Source organism: Engystomops pustulosus, chromosome 10 (genome assembly GCF_040894005.1).
Source record: "Engystomops pustulosus chromosome 10, aEngPut4.maternal, whole genome shotgun sequence".
NCBI classification, from domain to species: Eukaryota; Metazoa; Chordata; class Amphibia; order Anura; family Leptodactylidae; genus Engystomops; species Engystomops pustulosus.
The window spans coordinates 33,695,115-33,715,069 of record NC_092420.1 but is presented as its reverse complement, the minus strand read 5'-3'; the positions used below and the strand labels follow the sequence as shown (position 1 = coordinate 33,715,069).

Below are 19,955 nucleotides of genomic sequence, written 5' to 3'. Positions count from 1 at the left end.
CCCAACTTTTTACAGAACTCACAGATACAAATGGTTCACCCTGATCAAAAATAACAGATTCAGGTACCGCATGCAGAACATTGTCAATAAACAGAGTGGCAAATTTCTTGGCATTAGGCAATTTTTCTAGTGGAAAGAGATGACACGTTTTATATACGAGGTCTACAACTACCCAAATTCCCTGAGGAGGCAAATTCTTGACAAAATTCATATATACAAGTGTCCATGGTTTAGACTGAATAGATTGATGAACAGGGGATTCCACTGGACAATCTCTGGAAACCTTGGCCTTAGTACAATTACTACACACTGCAATATATTTCATGTGACCATTTAGGCCACCAATATGATTCAGAAACCACATTTCTAGTAGCAGTGACTCCAGAATGTTCAGCAAGTGCAGTACCATGACATTCCTCCATAACCATGACCCGGTGTTGGGTAGGTACAAATAGCTTATCTTCAGGGGTGTTATCAGGAGCCAGATGCTGATAATCACAGATGACAATAAATAAATCTGGCTCACTAGAAGACACCTTAGGGGGCAAAACAGACACAGGTTCAGGGTTTTGTATACCACATAACTCGAGATTAATGGACTTGTAGTGCTTGGACTTAGAGTCAACAATGGCCTTGTCAGACATCTTATCCTTAGTCAAGGAACCAACAACAGTTGACCTCAACTGAGGTTTCTGAAATACCTGGGCACGTGACATCCTCGATTATCACCTAGATGCTAATGCTTCTTCACCGGAGGTCTGATAGGACAGGACTCGATGAAATGACCGGAGTTCCCTATTCATAGCACATTGTAATGAATAGGTTAACCTGAAGTAGCCTCGGGTCTCTGGAAGGAGACGTCACGCAGAGCGACGATCCTCGGAAAGATGGCGGCGCCCACACGCTGCCATCTTTTTGCAGCCGGCGGCGGCGATCAGCGGGAAAACACCCGTGACTTACCAGCTATGGAGAGGGCTCAGCCCGTGAGCCCTCTCCATGCACCCACCCCTGACATGTGACGTAGTATTACGTCACACGTCGCTAAGGGGTTAATACCGCATAGTCCAAAAATAAATAACAACACAGAAAAGCATTGCTTAACCATTTTCAATTGTGGATTAACTCAGGGTCGGCCACAGCTTTATGAAACCATAAGTAATTACACCATTTTATTATTTGAATATGCAACACCCCCCACCGGGCCTAGACTTTTCTCGGGGGGCCTGGAGTCAGCCGGGGCCCACAGTACCTGAGTGGCTGGCGGTTGCGGCCGAGGCATGCTAGTGTCACGGTGCTTGGTATGGGGAACCGGAGGGCTGTCCTACAGCCTGGCAGGTCTCCAGTAGGGTGGTGTTGGCAAGAAATGATGAGGGAGAGGCTGCTATAGCGGTTCTCCCTGGGGCAACCCTTTGGTGTCTAGAGTATGAGTCTCTGTGTAGTGGACAGGGTGCCTGTGATGATGGCAGCTGTAGTAGCAGGGACCAGACGGAGGCAGAGGTTGAACAAAAACAACTTACAGTTCTTTATTGGAACCGACAGGAATCGCAGCAACGTGCCTTTAACAGAGTAGTGGAGTGCTGAGATGCAGTTGGAGGGAGCCACAGGAGGTAGAGCGCCAGCCTGGATGCAGAGGGCAGGCTGGGAGGTAGCTGTGTTCTAATAGGATGCTTCAGCTTGTCCTGGGTTGCTTCAGGTATCACCCTTAAAGGTAGGATGAAACCCCTTTTCCTCACTAACTCTTAGCTATTAGCTCCACTCTTCAGGCAGGGGCTAGGCTCTTCCTGCTCTGGTCTGGTATGCTAGCTGTATAGAGTTTAGACTGGAGTTACTCCAAGGTCTGGGTAGAACTGGTCTCTAGAACATTCCTGGCCAGGGATTTGGTTACTCCCCACTGGTCAGGTGGTGGCTGCTCCTCCAATTACCTCTCAGCTTACAGAGACAGTGTGTAACACATGTGATTGGATGACACATATTACATCAGACAAAACACTTAACTCCTGCCTTGCCAGGCAGGATCTACCACTGCAATGTTCCCCTGTATCCTATAAGGACTATGTAGTGTGATGTAGTGACATGCTGTGGGGCTAGTCAGACCCTACACAGGCTGAAAGCTACATGGTGGGACGTATTCGCAACCACTCCTCTGCCTTGCATCGGCGAGGGTGTTGCAAATATATACACATTTAACAATTCAATTTTACAGAACACTAGATAATACCCTGTATGCCCCCTAATCTAAAGGCATGTAGGCCAGTGTTACCCCTGAAATCCGCCTACTGTGACAAAAGTTAACGGGAAAAAAAATGCTAAAGGGGGGGGGGGTGGACCGATGAAGAAGAGGGCGAGTCACTGCTGTTCAAAGTATTTAATCTTGTGCTCACCACTTGTACCACCCACATTACTAGCCCCACCTCCAGCACGTCCCTCTCATACATGAAGATGACAGAGGAAGGAGCAACCACCAATTAAAGGGGCCACATACACTTTATTGTATTCCGGCTGCTAGCCACCTTTGAGCAGTTGTTAGCCCAACAGACTATACGCCTGAGGACTAGCAAGTTTCGCTGTTGGGATTGTATTTGGCAGGTGATGAGCAGTGCCTGGTTTTCACCACACATACTGCTTAGAATTAATACCAAGCACTGAGGAGAAGCTTCATCGGTATACTCTGTCATAGAGCTGACTGGTGGAGGGCTGCAGTGATAGTTGACTAGTGGAACTTCCTCCCATCTACCTACTGCATCTATGGAGCTCAGCCTCAGTGATCCTGGGGTTCTTCTTTACCTCTCTCCCACTATTGCTAAGTTTGGCTGGATGGCCATGTCGAGGAAGAGTTGTGGTCGTCCCAAACTTCTTCCATTTAATGATTATGGAGGACACTGTGCTCTTGGGGACCTTGAGCACTTCATAAATTCTTTTGTAACCGTGGTCAGATCTGTGCCATGCCACAATTCTGTCTCTGAACTCTTTGGGCAGTTCTTCAGACCTCTTGATTTTCATGTGCTCTGACTTGCACTGTGAGCTGTGAGGTGTGTGCCTTTCCTAATCGAGTCCAATCAGTATTAATTAAACATTAATTAACTCCAATGACAGTGTAGAACAGTCTCAAAGAAAATCAGAAAGAAATGGACAGCATGTGAGTTAAATATGAGTGTCACAGGAAACTGTCTGAATACTTATTCCATGTGATATTTCAGTTTTTCTTGTTTAATAAATTAGCAAAAATATCTACAGTTCTGTTCTTTTCTGTCAAGATGAGGTGCAGAGTGTATAATAATGAGCAAAAAAAGAACACTCCATCAGTCAGGGCTTTATGGCATTGTGTGCCGATGGAAGCTTCTCCTCAGTGTAAGAAATATGAAAGCCGCATACAGTTTGCAACAAAACACACAAAGGACTCCCAGACTATGAGAAATAAGATTCTCTGGTATGAGGAGACAGAGGTTTAATTTTTTGGTGTGAATTCCAGCGGTATGTGTGGAGAAAACCATGCACTGCTCATCACCTGCCAAATACAATCCCAGTGAAACATGGTGGTGGCAGCATCATGCTATGGGAATGTTTTATGGTGGCGAGACAGGACAACGGGTTGCAACTAAAGGAAAGATGAATTCGGCCAAGTACAAAGATATCCTAGATGAAAACCTCTTCCAGAGTGCTCTGCTCGTCAGACTGAGCCAAAGCTTCACCACCCAACAAGACAATGACCCTAAGCACACAGCTAAAATAACAAAGCAGTGGCTTCAGAACATCTCTGTGACCATTCCTGTCTGCCCCAGGCAGAACCCTGACCTAAACCCAATTGAGCATCTCTGGAGAGACTAGAAAATAGCTTCCACCAACATTCACCATCCAACCTGAGGGAACTGTAGACAATCTGCAAGGAAGAGGATCCCCAAATCCAGGTCTGAAAAACTTGTTTCATCCAAGAAGACTCATGGCTGCACTAGCTCAAAAGCTGCTTCTACTCAACAGTGAGCAAATGAGCCAAGAATTGTCTCATTGCTCCCACCCCTTTATACTATTGACCCCATTACACCGTTCCTTTATAGTATAGCTCCCCTGGCTGGCTCTCTTGTAGTATATTAAACATACTATGAGTATGATCCCTAAATAGCTGGATGCCTCAAGTGCCTAATGAGAAATACAACCTTAATGACATATATACTGCTCAAAATATAACGCCAAGTAAATGAAGAACAAATCATTACAACACACACTACCCCAGCCACAATTACATACCTGTAATAAATAATTTGTATATTATGGGTTCTATTGACTGTAGAGTTTTAATCATTTTTGTGTAGTGTTATTCGGTTGTGTTACTTCTTTTTAAAGTATACAAATAAAGATTTTTGTCTTAATACACAAACTTTTCTTTTTGACCAATGGGTCTTAGTGAGGCCTCATGTGAGACCTTTTTTGTTATAACTTCTGTGAAATCAAACTGTCCACTTAGGAAGCAACACTGGTTGACACAGGCAATTAGCAAGGTACAATCAACCTGTGGTTCTGCAGGTGGGAACCACAGACCACTTCTCAGTAACAATGCTTTCTGGCTGATGTTTTGGTCAATTTTGAATGTTGGTAGTGCTTTCACACTTGTGGTAGCATGATACAGACTCTACAACCCACAGAAGTGGCTCAGGTAGTGCAGCTCATCCAGGATGGCACATCGATGCGAGCTGTGGCAAGAAGGTTTGCTGTGTCTGTTTGGTAGTTTCCAGAGGCTGGAGGTGCTACCAGAAGACAGGCTAGTACACTGGGAGATGTGGAGGGCCCGTAGGAGGGCAACAACCAAGTAGCAAGACCTCTACCTCCACCTTTTTGCAAGAAGGAACAGGAGGAGCACTGCTAGAGCCCTGTACAATGACCTCCAGCAGCCACAAATGTGCATGTGTCAGCACAAATGGTTAGAAACCAACTCCATGAGGATGGTATAAGAGCCCGACATCCAGAGATGGGGGTTGTGCTAACAGCCCAACACCATACAGGATGCTTGGCATTTTCCAGAGAACACCAGGATTGTCAATACTCATTTTGACTAGTTTTAATGACATTAGATCAAAGTTGGATCAGCCTGTAGTGTGTTTTTCACTTTCCAATTTTGTGTGTGACTCCAAATCCAGGCCTCCATCGGTCAATAAATTTAATTTCCATTAATGATTTTTTTGTGAATTTGTTTCCAGCACATTAAACTTACAGAACAAAATATTCAATGACAATATTTCATTCATTGAGATCTTCAGTTATTTGAGTGTTCCCTTTATTTTTTTGAGCAGTGTACTTTGAAATCATCGATTCTTTGTGCACTTTGTGCGTTTTCTGCATGACAGAAAATGACAGAAAATGTTTCAGCTGATAGATATCAAATACTACCAACAGAGGGCAGTACAGGCCATCCAATTATATTTGTATAATACTTTCTTACCTCTGTGTCGAAACAGCTTCTATCACAGTTTTAACTACTTCACCTGCAGTTGCATGCAATAGTGGAAGTGTAGTGACAACCAAAATAGCTAAAGTACCTACCGCAACAACAGCTGATAAATTAAAAGATGGCAAATTTGTAAATTTAGACTTTTCAAGAACATTATTGTATACACTCACCGGCCACTTTATTAGGTACACCTGTCCAACTGCTCGTTAACACTTAATTTCTAATCAGCCAATCACATGGCGGCAACTCAGTGCATTTAGGCATGTAGACATGGTCAAGACAATCTCCTGCAGTTCAAACCGAGCATCAGTACGGGGAAGAAAGGTGATTTGAGTGCCTGTGAACGTGGCATGGTTGTTGGTGCCAGAAGGGCTGGTCTGAGTATTTCAGAAACTGCTGATCTACTGGGATTTTCACGCACAACCATCTCTAGGGTTTCCAGAGAATGGTCTGAAAAAGAAAAAACATCCAGTGAGTGGCAGTTCTGTGGGCGGAAATGCCTTGTTGATGCCAGAGGTCAGAGGAGAATGGGCAGACTGGTTCGAGCTGATAGAAAGGTAACAGTGATTCAAATCGCCACCCGTTACAACCAAGGTAGGCAGAAGAGCATCTCTGAACGTACAGTACGTCGAACTTTGAGGCAGATGGGCGACAGCAGCAGAAGACCACACCGGGTGCCACTACTTTCAGCTAAGAACAGGAAACTGAGGCTACAATTTGCACAAGCTCATCGAAATTGGACAGTAGCAGATTGGAAAAACGTTGCCTGGTCTGATGAGTCTCGATTTCTGCTGCGACATTCGGATGGTAGGGTCAGAATTTGGCGTCAACAACATGAAAGCATGGATCCATCCTGCCTTGTATCAACGGTTCAGGCTGGTGGTGGTGGTGTCATGGTGTGGGGAATATTTTCTTGGCACTCTTTGGGCCCCTTGGTACCAATTGAGCATCGTTGCAACGCCACAGCCTACCTGAGTATTGTTGCTGACCATGTCCATCCCTTTATGACCACAATGTACCCTGTAACATCTGATGGCTACTTTCAGCAGGATAATGCGCCATGTCATAAAGCTGGAATCATCTCAGACTGGTTTCTTGAACATGACAATGAGTTCACTGTACTCAAATGGCCTCCACAGTCACCAGATCTCAATCCAATAGAGCATCTTTGGGATGTGGTGGAACGGGAGATTCGCATCATGGATGTGCAGACGACAAATCTGCAGCAACTGTGTGATGCCATCATGTCAATATGGACCGAAATCTCTGAGGAATGCTTCCAGCACCTTGTTGAATCTATGCCACGAAGAACTGAGGCAGTTCTGAAGGCAAAAGGGGGTCCAACCCATTACTAGCATGGTGTACCTAATAAAGTGGCCGGTGAGTGTATATTATCTTATAATAATAACATTGCAATAAGAAAGTGGGGGGGGAGTGCACATTCTAATACAGAAGTTTCACCGATAGTAAAAAGTTGCAAAAAAACTTCCTCCAGACACAGATTATATTTTAGTCACATGAACTGGTGCCATGCAGTTAATTTATAGCTAGACATGCCCCATGTCATAGATAAGATGTATTCTCCACAAGCAGAATTCATATCAGATCAGGTATAGAAAGTCCCAGTCTTGAAGATATGTATCTTCATATGTACCATATGTACCATATGTATCTCTGGTATTGAATATGTTTAGTAATACAAGCAGAAGAAGATTCTCTCATTTTGCCAATTTATTTAAAAATGATAATATTTCACGTTCATGAACAGTAGTGTAGTACTAGCTCTTGGATTATCAATGTGCAAAGGAAAAGAAATCCTTTTGTCAATTGTAACCAAGATTTTTTGACAAATTTTTACTTTTTCTGCAATTTTTTGTCAATCATCACTGGATATACACAGAGCCAGATTATAGGGGGGGGGCTACTGAGGTGCATGCCAAGTGTGGGCAATTCGGCCATTTACATGGCCATTTACATGGTCCAGCTCTCTGTCCTGTTAGACTTAAGGAGCAATTAGTTCCCGCTCTTCCATAGTCTCAGAGCGCATCCAAACTTCCTGAAAGAAGAGGAGGTGGTTGCTGCGCATCAGGGGAATTGGAAAGTTTTATTACTTTACTGGGCGCTGATATATTATTCACTGGGGGCTGGATATGAATTAAGGGGGTACTGCATATTATAGGGGCGTTGCTAGGGTAGCAAAAGATCCGGGGCACGGGCCCCAATATATTTGTACCAAATTTTCTGAAGTGTCCACTCCTGTACACAACCCCCATACATGTTCTTGCACCAACAATAACTGTACTTATACAGTTACAGGAAACAGAGGCAAAATCCCTACCTATTCCATTCACTGAACGCCAGTGTTATGTCCTCGCATTGTACCTGTTCTCTATCTTCTCCATTGGGTGCGGCATATCAATGTCTCCTCTTTCAGAAACATGCCGTCCCTGTGTGATTTACCACAAACACATCTTATATTATTCAGTTCCTCTTGTCCCTTCATCACGGCCCCCACAGTGTCACCCTGCTGCTGCCCCTAAAACTCTTTAAAAGTATTTTTAAGTATCAGTATACAAATAATGCTTCCTAGTATAACACGCTCTTTAAAAAGCCCTCTTTACGATTCCTGAGCTGTATAATACCCCCTTCCCTCATTGTGGCCCCCACAGTTTATAATGCGGGACCCATACAAATAAAGACAAGAGATAGCGGCACTCACCCAGGAATCTTCTTTATTCTGCTTTATGCATGTGACAGGGAGGTGCAGCACAAGAAAGACTTCGGCGACGGGCCGTTTCGCGCACTCCTGCGCTTCGTCAAGCCGTATGAGGGACGCCGGTGGAGGCGGGATTATAAACGTCCTCCCTCTGACGTCACTCATGGGGAAATCATGTGATCCAGGAAGTCATGTGATCGGGAACAAACAAAAAAGGGTGTGTGTGGAGGCGTGGGCGGCGCCCGCCCGGGACCGCCAACTGGCCAGTCACGGTGTGGGCGTCGCCACAACGCGTCAACAACCCAACAAAAACGCCCACAGAAAGGAGAAAAAGGAAAAAGGGTAAATAAAACATCAACCTATTAGTATCACATGGTTAAAAACAATTTCTTCACAGTGTGATGTATCAAAGAGAGTTACAATAAGCCACATAGCCTGAAATATACCTTATGATGTACCTAGCAGACTATAGGAAAACCGCCATGTCATTTTTATCATTTAGTCCTCCAGGACCTTCTGCTTCAGTCTTAAGGATCCATCTAGCCTCGCATCGGAGGAGTTCCCTATGTCTATCTCCTCCATTGGTGTTCACTGGTACCCTTTCTATCCCTGCAAAGGACAATGCATCAGGGTTGCCTGCATGTTCAGCGTGTACATGTTGTATCAGTCTTGGGGATCCTTTACCTGTGATCACCGAGCGATGGTGTTCCCTAAACCTAATGAAGAGAGGTCTGATGGTTTTTCCTACGTAAAATCGTCTACAGGGGCAGAAGATGACATAGACTACATGGTCTGTTTTGCAACTGATAAACTATTTGACAGTGGTTGTGACACCTCCTATCTGGAGACTCTTGTCCCTTATATGAAATTTGCAGAAATTACAGTGGTGGCAGGGAAAGTTACCTTGTGGAGTCGCTTTGTCTAGCCATGTGGTCCTATCATCTCCGAATCTACTTCTGACGGGGAGGTTTTTCAAAGTGGGGTTGCGTCTGAAGGCCACTATGGGTCTGTTGGCCGTAAGTGTTTTGAGTTCTGGATCTCTTTCTAGTATGTTCCAATTATTCTGAATGGCTTTTCAGATATTGGTCTCATTGGGTCCAAAATCAAAGGTAAACGTGAATCTATTTCTCTTGTGTTCCTTATTGTGTCCCTTATGAATAAGTTGACTCCTCTCTAAGTGTGAGGCCCTTTCGAAGGCCTTCCCGATGATGTCATCGGGGTATCCTCTGGCTCTAAGTCTGTCCCTTAGTTCCACTGCTTGTTTCAAAAAAGATTGGTGTGTGTCATTAATGCGTCTTAGGCGAACAAACTGGCCGTAGGGGATGGCTCTCTTAACATGATCTGGGTGGGCGCTATCATAGTGCAGTAATGCGTTGGTTGCTGTGGATTTACGAAAGCCGCTTACTTGGATGTGGTCGTGTACCGCATCTACCTGAACGTCTAAGAATTCAAGGTGTGTATTACCAAAGATGCTGGTGAAGCGCATGTTCATCTTATTCCCCTTATTGAGATAGTCTACCAACCCATTGAAATCGTGCTCGGACCCGGACCAGGCTATTAAAATATCATCCACGTATCTTAAATACGTATGTATATATTTAATAAATGGATTGGCCGTGCTTAGAATGTACCTACTCTCAAAAACAGCCAAAAAGATATTGGCAAAAGTACATGCAACAGGTGTGCCCATTGCCGTTCCTGTAATTTGATTAAACCATTGGTTATTGAATAGGAACGAATTGTGGGTAAGAATAAACAATAGAGCTTCACTTTTCTCTGTCTTACGTAAAACAAGGCAAATGGCTTCCACCCCCTCCTGGTGAGGGATCCTAGTGTACAAGCTCTCAACATCGATAGATGTGAGCTTGAGGTCCTCACGCCAAGAGATGCCTTCAACAGCCCGTAGGAACGAGTTGGTGTCCTTCAAATATGAAGGAATATCAGCTAGAATGGGTCTGAGTAACCAATCCAAAAATTGTGACAATGATTCAGTCACCGAGCCAATCCCCGCGACAATGGGTCGGCAGACGATTTTACGTAGGAAAAACCATCAGACCTCTCTTCATTAGGTTTAGGGAACACCATCGCTCGGTGATCACAGGTAAAGGATCCCCAAGACTGATACAACATGTACACGCTGAACATGCAGGCAACCCTGATGTATTGTCCTTTGCAGGGATAGAAAGGGTACCAGTGAACACCAATGGAGGAGATAGACATAGGGAACTCCTCCGATGCGAGGCTAGATGGATCCTTAAGACTGAAGCAGAAGGTCCTGCAGGACTAAATGATAAAAATGACATGGCGGTTTTCCTATAGTCTGCTAGGTACATCATAAGGTATATTTCAGGCTATGTGGCTTATTGTAACTCTCTTTGATACATCACACTGTGAAGAAATAGTTTTTAACCATGTGATGCTAATAGGTTGATGTTTTATTTACCTTTTTCCTTTTTCTCCTTTCTGTGGGCGTTTTTGTTGGGTTGTTGACGCGTTGTGGCGACGCCCACACCATGACTGGCCAGTTGGCGGTCCCGGGCGGGCGCCGCCCACGCCTCCACACACACCCTTTTTTGTTTGTTCCCGATCACATGACTTCCTGGATCACATGATTTCCCCATGAGTGACGTCAGAGGGAGGACGTTTATAATCCCGCCTCCACCGGCGTCCCTCATACGGCTTGACGAAGCGCAGGAGTGCACGAAACGGCCCGTCGCCGAAGTCTTTCTTGTACTGCACCTCCCTGTCACATGCATAAAGCAGAATAAAGAAGATTCCTGGGTGAGTGCCGCTATCTCTTGTCTTTATTTGTATGGATCTTCTATCTGGTGTAAACAGCAGTGCACCACCCACACAGTCTCATCTACCCGGCCCCAAGTATTGTGTCCATGCCTCTCCATTAATTGATTGCGTCTTGGTCTGGCAGTGCCGACATTCTAGTCGGGTGACTTGGTAGCCCCCGACATTCCATTTTTACAATTGACTTATAATGCGGGACATTGTGGCAGTATACGTTCCTGATTTTGGCTCCCAAACTTAGTAATGACCCACAAGCATTAAAAGGAACCTGTCACAATTAAAAATTGTGTGCCCTTGCATCCACATAAATCACCTTTTATCTTAGACTGCCTGCCATCATCCGGTCCCTCCCATCTACTCCTCCTCCTGCCTTATGCCTCCTTACTGGTCACAGTTCATGTCATTTGACCAGAGTGACATCATCTCGGGTCCTTCTTGATAATAACAAACTGTACCCCATGCATGTTTCTGACTACATGAAGTCACAGCAGCCTCCATGGACTTCTACTTCTCTCCATCCTCCATGGAGGCTGCTGTGATTTCATGTAATCACATACTTGGAGTACAGTTTGCGATTGTTAGAAGTCTGAAGGGCCAGCGATGATTTCACTGATCACATGACGTGAATGTAAAAAAGCACTGTGAAAAAAAATTGACACAATATTTCCCATCTTTACATAGAGCTTTATATGTCTGTAGTTGAATATTAGCAGACCGTCCCTCAGTACAAGGAGGCAGAGAAGGGATGTGAAGAGACACAGAGCTGTCAGTCACAATAATGGGGTGGGGTTCACTAATATTTCTGACTATTCTTTTCTTTCAGAAAAATGTCAGCTAATTTTAGGTGATATGGGGAAAGGGGGACTTGTAACCCTTTATCAGCATACATTGTTAGTCAGGGGGGACAAAATCTGGTGAAAGGTCCTCTTTAAACTCCACATTCACGTTTAGACACTGTACATTAGCCACATTTTATAATGAACCATCCTCGTATATGGTCCCATACATTACATTATCCCTCTCTCGTAGGTCACTTAATGACAACCATTGTGCCACCCTCCCAATAAATGTTACATAAATGGGACCTATGTGCTATAATGTCACCCACTTAATCCCTGTATACCCCACTTATTCCATCTCACTGTGACTCCTAACACTAAAGAATGCCCCCTCAAAGACCCTACACTTTACGCCCCATAATTGTGGCCCCCTCCCCCATTGGTTTCTCCTTCCTAATAATTCTCCTTCCCCAATTGTGGTTCCTGTCCTAACATTGCCCACTGAAAGGAGCCCTTACCTAAAAGTGCCTTCCCTCTAAATAAGTCCACATTCCTTAGTGATGCCCCCAAACTCCCCAGTAATGCCCAGATTATTGCCCACAGAAATGCCCCCAGTCACACAGCAATGCCCCCAGTCATACAGCAATGCCCCCAGTCACACAGCAATGTTCCCAGTCACACAGTAATGCCCCCAGCAGGGGCATAACTACAGCTATGGGGCCCACAGTGTCAAGGGGCCACAGTGTCCGACCTGAAACACACAAGAATGGTGGATTTGCAATATTATAAACATATTATGCTACACATTGTACTGCATTATATGTATATAACAGTGCACACCTTCCACTGTACACAGCTAATCCACTCATTTACAAAAATAATGTAGGGGAGAGGTAGGGGACAACAGTGTGTTTATGTGTATAGTGTATAACCGTGTGGGTATACAAATATTTTTATAGTATTGGGCCCCATTCAGAATTGTGCTATGGGGCCCTGCCCCCAGTCCACAGTAATCCCCTTTATAAAGTAAATACCCACACTGTTTACTAATAAACAAAAAAAATCTCATATACTCACCTCTGTCTTCCCTTCTGTGCAGGACGATTGGTGGTTGACCTCATCACATTGCGTCTCCTGCTCCCGGCTGCTGTATTGAGCTGCATGAAGCAGGAGATGCGATGTAGTCACATTATCGCGTCTCCTGCTCATGTGTAGTGCTGCGAGCAACTGAAGGCTCCGTGCACCATTACACTATCCATCTGTATCGGTGTCCTGATGACACAGATAGGGATGAGAGTGGAAAAATCTCCCCGAACAGCGGGACCAGTGACCTGCTGATCCAGGGGAGATCCAGGGCTCCGACCAAAAGATCCAGGGCACAAGTCCCAAATCTTTTTACCAAGCGATGCCCCGGGTATATTAGTTATGGGGGGACTGATATATTGTACAATAGGTATATTAGTCACTGGGGGGGCTGTATACTAGTCGCTGGGGGGCTGTTTATTAGTTACTGGGAGGCTGATATATTGTACACTGAGGGCTGGACATGCATTTGGGGGTTCTGTATATTAGTTACTGGGGGGGCTGATATATTGTACAATATAGAGAATGCATTAACGCCTCTACAAGCATATCTGCCGCACATATAAATCCGCATCTCAAATATCTATGTCTGATTCGTGAGCTGCAGCCTCTTCATGTCACTGCTGTACCTCCTGGCCCAATGGAAGATTATGTGACCGGAGCTCAGCTACTCCGTACAGGCTCCAGTCACATGACCCAAAGCAGAGGAGACAGGAGGCAGGCAACCTACACTCGGAGGATAGAGGCATCGGCACTCAGCAGTATTGAGCTGAGGGAGAAGCTCCTGCTGCCGTCTGTGTTACTGTAGCAGCTCCTCCACTGCCCGTCAGTGGCGTAACTAGACTCACCTGGGCCCCAGGGCAAAATTTCTACCCCTAACCGTGAACAACAATATGGCTGCGTTAACAACGTGCATTTTGAGACGCAATCCAAAGTCTCCAACTGTGATCACAAGCTGATGTAACATTAAAGGGGTTATCCACTTTCAGCAAATAATTGATATTTTAAGAAAAAGTTATCCAATTTGCCAATATACTTTCTATATTAATTCCTCACAGGTTTCTAGATCTCTGCTTGCTGTCCTTCTATAGAAAGCATCTATGTTAATTCAAGTGAATAGAAACCTGTTGATGGTGATGTGATGCACATGCAGGTGCATGAGCCATTATTATCACAGAAAGTAATAGAAGTTATTTGATAATTACGGCTCATGCACCTTCATGTCCATCACATGACCAGGGACAGATTTCTATTCCCTTGAATTAACATAGATGCTTTCTATAGAAGGACAGCGAGCAGAGATCTAGAAAACTGTGAGGTATTGATACAGATAGTGGATTGAAAAATTGTATAACTTTTCATTACACAAACAATATCAAATATTCGCTGAAAGTGGACAACCCCTTTAAGTTTTCATTTTGCCAAAAGTGATGGAAAAGCAATGTTACTTCACATTGTGATCATGACGGAACCCATTGGAATGTGTTAAATGATTAACATTGTGTTAACATTAGCATTTTGTAAACGTTAACATCAATTTAATTAGGCAAATCTCTCTTCAGCTGTTGCACTGTGGTTTGAAACAAACGCATTAAAAACAATAGGGACGGCCTAAGGGTGGTGGCACACCTGGCGTTTTGAACTCGTTTTTAGTCGTTCGTTTTCAGTTCCTAAAAAATGCACGCTTTAAAAAACGCATCAGTTTTTGTCTGCTTTTTCCAATGCTCTTAATTAAAAACGGACAAAACTATAGTGTGGGAAAAGTGGCGATTTGAACCCATTTTTGGGCCGTTTTTAAGCAGTCCATTAAAAAACGCATGCGTTTTTTTAAAACGCATCCTTTTTTTACCCGTTTTAATTAAAATAATTGGTAAAATCAGATGCTTTCTCAAAAAACGCATGCGTTTTTGGACGGACTGCTTAAAAACGGAGCAAAAACGGATTCAAAATGCCATGTGTGGCATCACCCTGAGGCTCATCCCCTGTGCGCTAGCGGCATGTGTGACCACACCCTAAGCAATGCAAGTTACAGGGTACCGGTTACTGTATACATGTATATCCACATATACATGCAATATACAATAGAAACCAAACATATTAACACACAGTACACACAATTTCCACATGAACAGATACGGCGCACACATTATACACATGAACATATAAAACACATTAATGTACACATTAATATATGCAATACACACAATTTAGATATAAACATATGCAGTACAATAAACATATACAATATGCACATGCAAATACAATATATACACTTGAAATTAATAATTCACATACGTACTTACATGTCTGACAGGACTTCAGCAGGGGACTGGGGACAGCATCGGGGGAGGGCCGTTGGATTCGGACAACGCGCAAGATTTAACATTTAGAATTGTGTCGCATGATCAAGCACTTACAAGCACCGGGAAGAAGAAGGTGAACTCAAACAGACCTCGGCGCGGAAGCGACACATGCAGGAAATTGGACACACGACCTAGTGAATCACGGCAGACCCGAATCCTCGTCGGACAATGCACCGTGGGATCACGACAGGACCGGGTAAGTAAATCTGCCGCAGTGTCTCAGGTTCCGCCAGTTTCTAGATGGAAAACACTAGATTTATCACTACGGTTATGAATTTTGGTGCAGTATAAGACTGTTGGCTACTACTTTAGACCTACTTTTAGTTGATCTAAACTGTGCGCCAGAATTTTCCGCGCACAGACGATTTTCTACAGGCCACGCCCCTTTCACAGTTTTCATGCCCCCTTAGTCAGATAAGTCGGGAAAGTTCCAAAAAAAAAAATGTCTAAAAGTCTTGATAAATATGGCGCAAGGCATTTTAGACAGTGTTTTTGGTGCAAAACCACCAGAATTGTAACGCAAGTGCAACTGGACCTCTGGAAAAATTTATGAATATATTAAAAATGTTAGCAGCACAAACAAAAATTTTTGCTGCACAAATCAGCACAGACGTAGCACTAACATTTGAAACCAGTTTTGTTTGATTCAGTTAATATGGGGGGGGGGGCTGGTTGACCTTTTGACCTTTAAAATTTTGTTGATATATTAACAAGATTAATATGTTTAAAACGATAACAGCACAAACAAAAATGTCAGCTGCACAAACCAGCACAAACGTAGTACAAACGTTTTACACCAATTTTTTTTTATTTGAACAAGGTGGGAGGGGGGGCAACTTCAATCAAGTAGCAGCAGCTGAGTGCTGAAGTTAGTTTCTTGGTGCACCGTGTGACCGCGATCGTTACGCCCCCACACTGTATAATGCCCATTCCCCTGGCACTGTATAATGCCTATCCCCCCTGCACTGTTTATTGTCCCCCTCACACTGTTTAACCCCCACACTGTATAATGCCCATCCCCCTCGCACTGTATATGCCCCCCACACTGTATAATGCTAATCCCCCCTGAACTGTATATTGCCCATCCCCCCCTCACTGTATAACGCCCCCCCCTCACACTGTATAACCCCCACACACACACACTGTATAATGCCCCCCCTGGGGGCTATATATTTATTAATTTCCAAGGGTATGTACACTTATTAATTACTGGGGGGCTGTATACTAATTAGTTACTGGGCTGTATATTTATTAGTTACTGCGACTGTACATTTATTAATTACTGGGGGGGCTATACATTACATTACTGAGGGGCTGTGCATTTATTAGTTAATGGGGCTGAATATGTATTTATTACTAGGGGCTGGGTATATTAATCACTGGGGGCTGTATATTTATTAGATACTGGGGGGGTGTATATTTGTTATTGGGTGGCTGGATATATTCATCACTGGGGGCTGTATATTTATTAGTTACTGGGGGGGCTGTATATTAGTTAATGGGTGGCTTGATATATTCATCACTGGGTGCTGTATATTAGTTAATGGGGAGGGCTGTATATATTATTTACTGGGGCCATATATTTATTAATTACTGGGAGCTGTATACATTCCTCACTGGGGAAGCTGTATATTAAATACTGGGAGGAGGGGGTATATTCATTACTGGGGTGCCATAGATATCTATGAATTTTTTATGTAGTATACGTCACTCCTTTTGGTTACAGGGTGCTGCGGGTAGGGTACCCCCCCAATTTAATCAAATCAGAATAACCCAGCACTCCAAAAATGTATTGAAAAATAATATTCCAATTTATTGTTCAATAAAACAATCCACAATTAATGCACATGACGTTTCGGTCTATCCGACCTTCATCAGACACTAAAGGTATATAAAGAAAAAAGTAAAATAAGGTATTTACACATAAGAAATGTTCATATAAGGCAAACAGTATTAATATACATGCACCGGATTGCATAAAGTAGAGTAAAAGTAAAAGTAGCCAGCCCTCAGGTGCAATGTGTTAGAGCATATTGGGGATGAGAGGCCTCTCTCTGCAATGGAGAAAAATGATGTGGTCGCTGTGGGGGCTGGAGAGGAAATAGAGGAAAGAAGGTGACGTAACATGATGTTGGTGGTGTGTCTGTTATGGATGGCCTGGCTCTGGATTGCAAAATGCTGCCAACCACTCAGCCGGAAGTGATGTTGTGCCAAACGTACTTCCGGTCCAGCGAGTCACCAAGGAGACATGCAGGAGCCAATATGTAAGTATAATAGTGTTCAGAGGAGTAAGGGAGAAAGAGAAAAGAGTAAAGAATAGATGTGATAGGATATACCTGCCCAGTTTCTGGTGTTCTAACGTATCTGAAATAAGAAAGAAGATGGTTAATATACAATGTAATGTATTGGACAATGTAAAATATGATTACATTAACACCAGCATATATTAATTAACCTAGGAAACTCAATCTCTCGTATTCTCTGTTAAGACCCTTTGGCGCTAGAGTATCCGGTTGATGGAACCAAAAAGCCTCTCTTCTGAGAAGGGCTCATTTTCAATCACCGCCTTTTCTGTTCTGGGGTATTTGTTCCAGCACTTGAAATTCTAGCTGTGATAGTGAGTGTTTGGTTCCGAAAAAATTCTGTGTGAGGTGCAACAATAATCTGCATCTAATATCATACTTACGTTTGGATGTTCTATCCCTAATGTGTTGGATAGTCTTCCCAACATATAACAGTCCACATGGACTGGACCATGAAGACCGTGATTCGGCCACAAATTATGCGGCCAGATCACGGCCACCCTTAAGTTTTTGTGCAGGGAACGTGCCTATTACATGGATTATTGAGTCAGTGGGGACAATACCTATGACATGGACAACAACAACAATTATGGAGGATAATTTCTTGCAACAAATTTTTACACTGTCCCTCTGTTAGAGACTTATAAATACATTTGAATTTTAGGTGTTACCAGTTGGTGAATAGAAGTACTAAACCAGATATGTCAGTATCGACCACGAAACATCCATAAGAAAGTTTTCTCATTTTCTGATCTTTATTTGTAGGCATCATCACTACCAAGAAGAACTCGGCTGGTAAAAGCTCTCTATGACTTCAAAGCCCAAGAGTCTGATGAACTGAGCTTCCAAGCTAACGACACCATTGAAGTTTTGGAAGCCTCTAATGACTCCTGGTGGATGGGAAAACTGGGGCAGAAGACAGGCTTATTTCCAACCAATTATGTGGCAAGTGTCGACCGATGACAAAAGAAAACCTCTAGGAATGGAAATGTTTGCCCATAGGATGATCCCACTGGAATAGCAATAAAGCATCTCCAAAGAAGCAAATACAGTAATACCATTGCCCCGTCTATAGTAAGATGTAGTATTTATTGGGGGTGGGAGCTCTGTGTTTTCTACATCTCTTTTATATATGTTTTCATTTACTGTAGCGTATGAAATAAAATGATTTCATATTTTTCCCTTGTTTCTTGTGTGTGCTGTATTTAACACCCTGGTGAGGTTTGTGGCAAATTTTTCCACTTTTTTTGTTTACCTGATCGGTCTGTGGTAAAAGTACCAGACTGACAAATTGATTTAGGTGGTGGGTTGCTTTCTGTCGATCTCTGTCAGGCTGACCACATAGAGAATGTTGCAGGAGTTCAAACAATATTTAGAGAGTTTCAAACCAAGATGGGCAGAATTTCCAGAAGTAAAACAACTTGACTTTCAAATCTACTGTATCTGAAATAGACAAAATAATATTTTCTTGTCATGTGGGAATGTCCCTTTAATTACAGGTTCTATTCCACAGGGCTGGCACATAGCAAATGTGGGACCAATATTTAACAAGGGTCAAAGAGCAATCCCGAAAACTACAGACCTGTGAGTCTAACATCAGTTGTTGGGGAAATATTTAAAGGGTTTGTTAGAGATGCTATCCTAGAGTATCTGACTGTACATAACTTTATAACTCAAAATCAGCATGGATTTATGAGGGATCGGTCCTACAGACTAATTTGATCAGCTTCTACGAGGAGCTAAGTTCTAGACTGGACCCGGGGATCTCTGGACTTTTCCAAGGCATTTGATACAGTTCCACATAAAAAAATCGGTACATAAAGTGAGACTGCTGGGACTTGGGGAAAATATGTTTATTGGGGTAAGCAAAGGATAAAAAACAGAGTCTTCAATAATGGCACATTCTCAGATTGGGTTGAAGTTACCAGTAAGGTATCACAGGGGACAGTGTTGGGCCTTCTTCATTTTAATATTTTAATTAATGGCCTCATAGAGTTTACACAGTAGAGTTTCAATATTTGCAGATGATACTAAACAATGTACAGTCATGGCCATAAGTGTCAGGTTCGCTAGGGAGAATGCCGGGACTTCTGCTTCTTCTGGTGGTGCTAGCAGCGTTCTCCGACCGTGCGTCCCGGGCACCGGCTGCTAAGACCTCGCGCTGTCTAGGAGTTGTGTTCTGAGCTGCTGAGACTAGTGGTACCTCTGCATGGTGCCTGCTATTGTGCTTGGTTATTCTGCACCATTGTTAACCCAGTTTCCTTCAAGATTACTCTCCCAGCAGGGTGGCGGGTTCATAACACCTTCCATAAGAGTCTTCTGAAGCGCTATGTTGAGCCTGTTTTGCCTCTTCCTGACCCTCCTTCTCCATCTATTGTGGAGGGGAATCTGAAGTTTGAGGTGGAAAAAGTCGTGAATTCCAGATGGGTAGGAAACCCCCTGCGGTACCTGGTCCACTGGAAAGGTTTTGGT

The 19,955-nt window shown here is 43.6% G+C and overlaps 1 protein-coding gene across 2 annotated transcripts in view; it reads left to right on the top strand.

The window, feature by feature from the left end:
* The window catches only part of GRAP2 (GRB2 related adaptor protein 2), a 153,127-nt gene extending 134,498 nt beyond the window's left edge, over positions 1–18,629 (top strand). For both annotated transcript variants that reach the window (XM_072128061.1, XM_072128060.1), the window contains exon 7: positions 18,249–18,629. In XM_072128061.1, the coding sequence (XP_071984162.1) occupies positions 18,249–18,446 (198 nt within the window). In that variant the 3' untranslated portion in view covers positions 18,447–18,629. The remainder of the gene's footprint in view (positions 1–18,248) is intronic.
* The last annotated feature ends 1,326 nt before the right edge of the window (positions 18,630–19,955 follow it).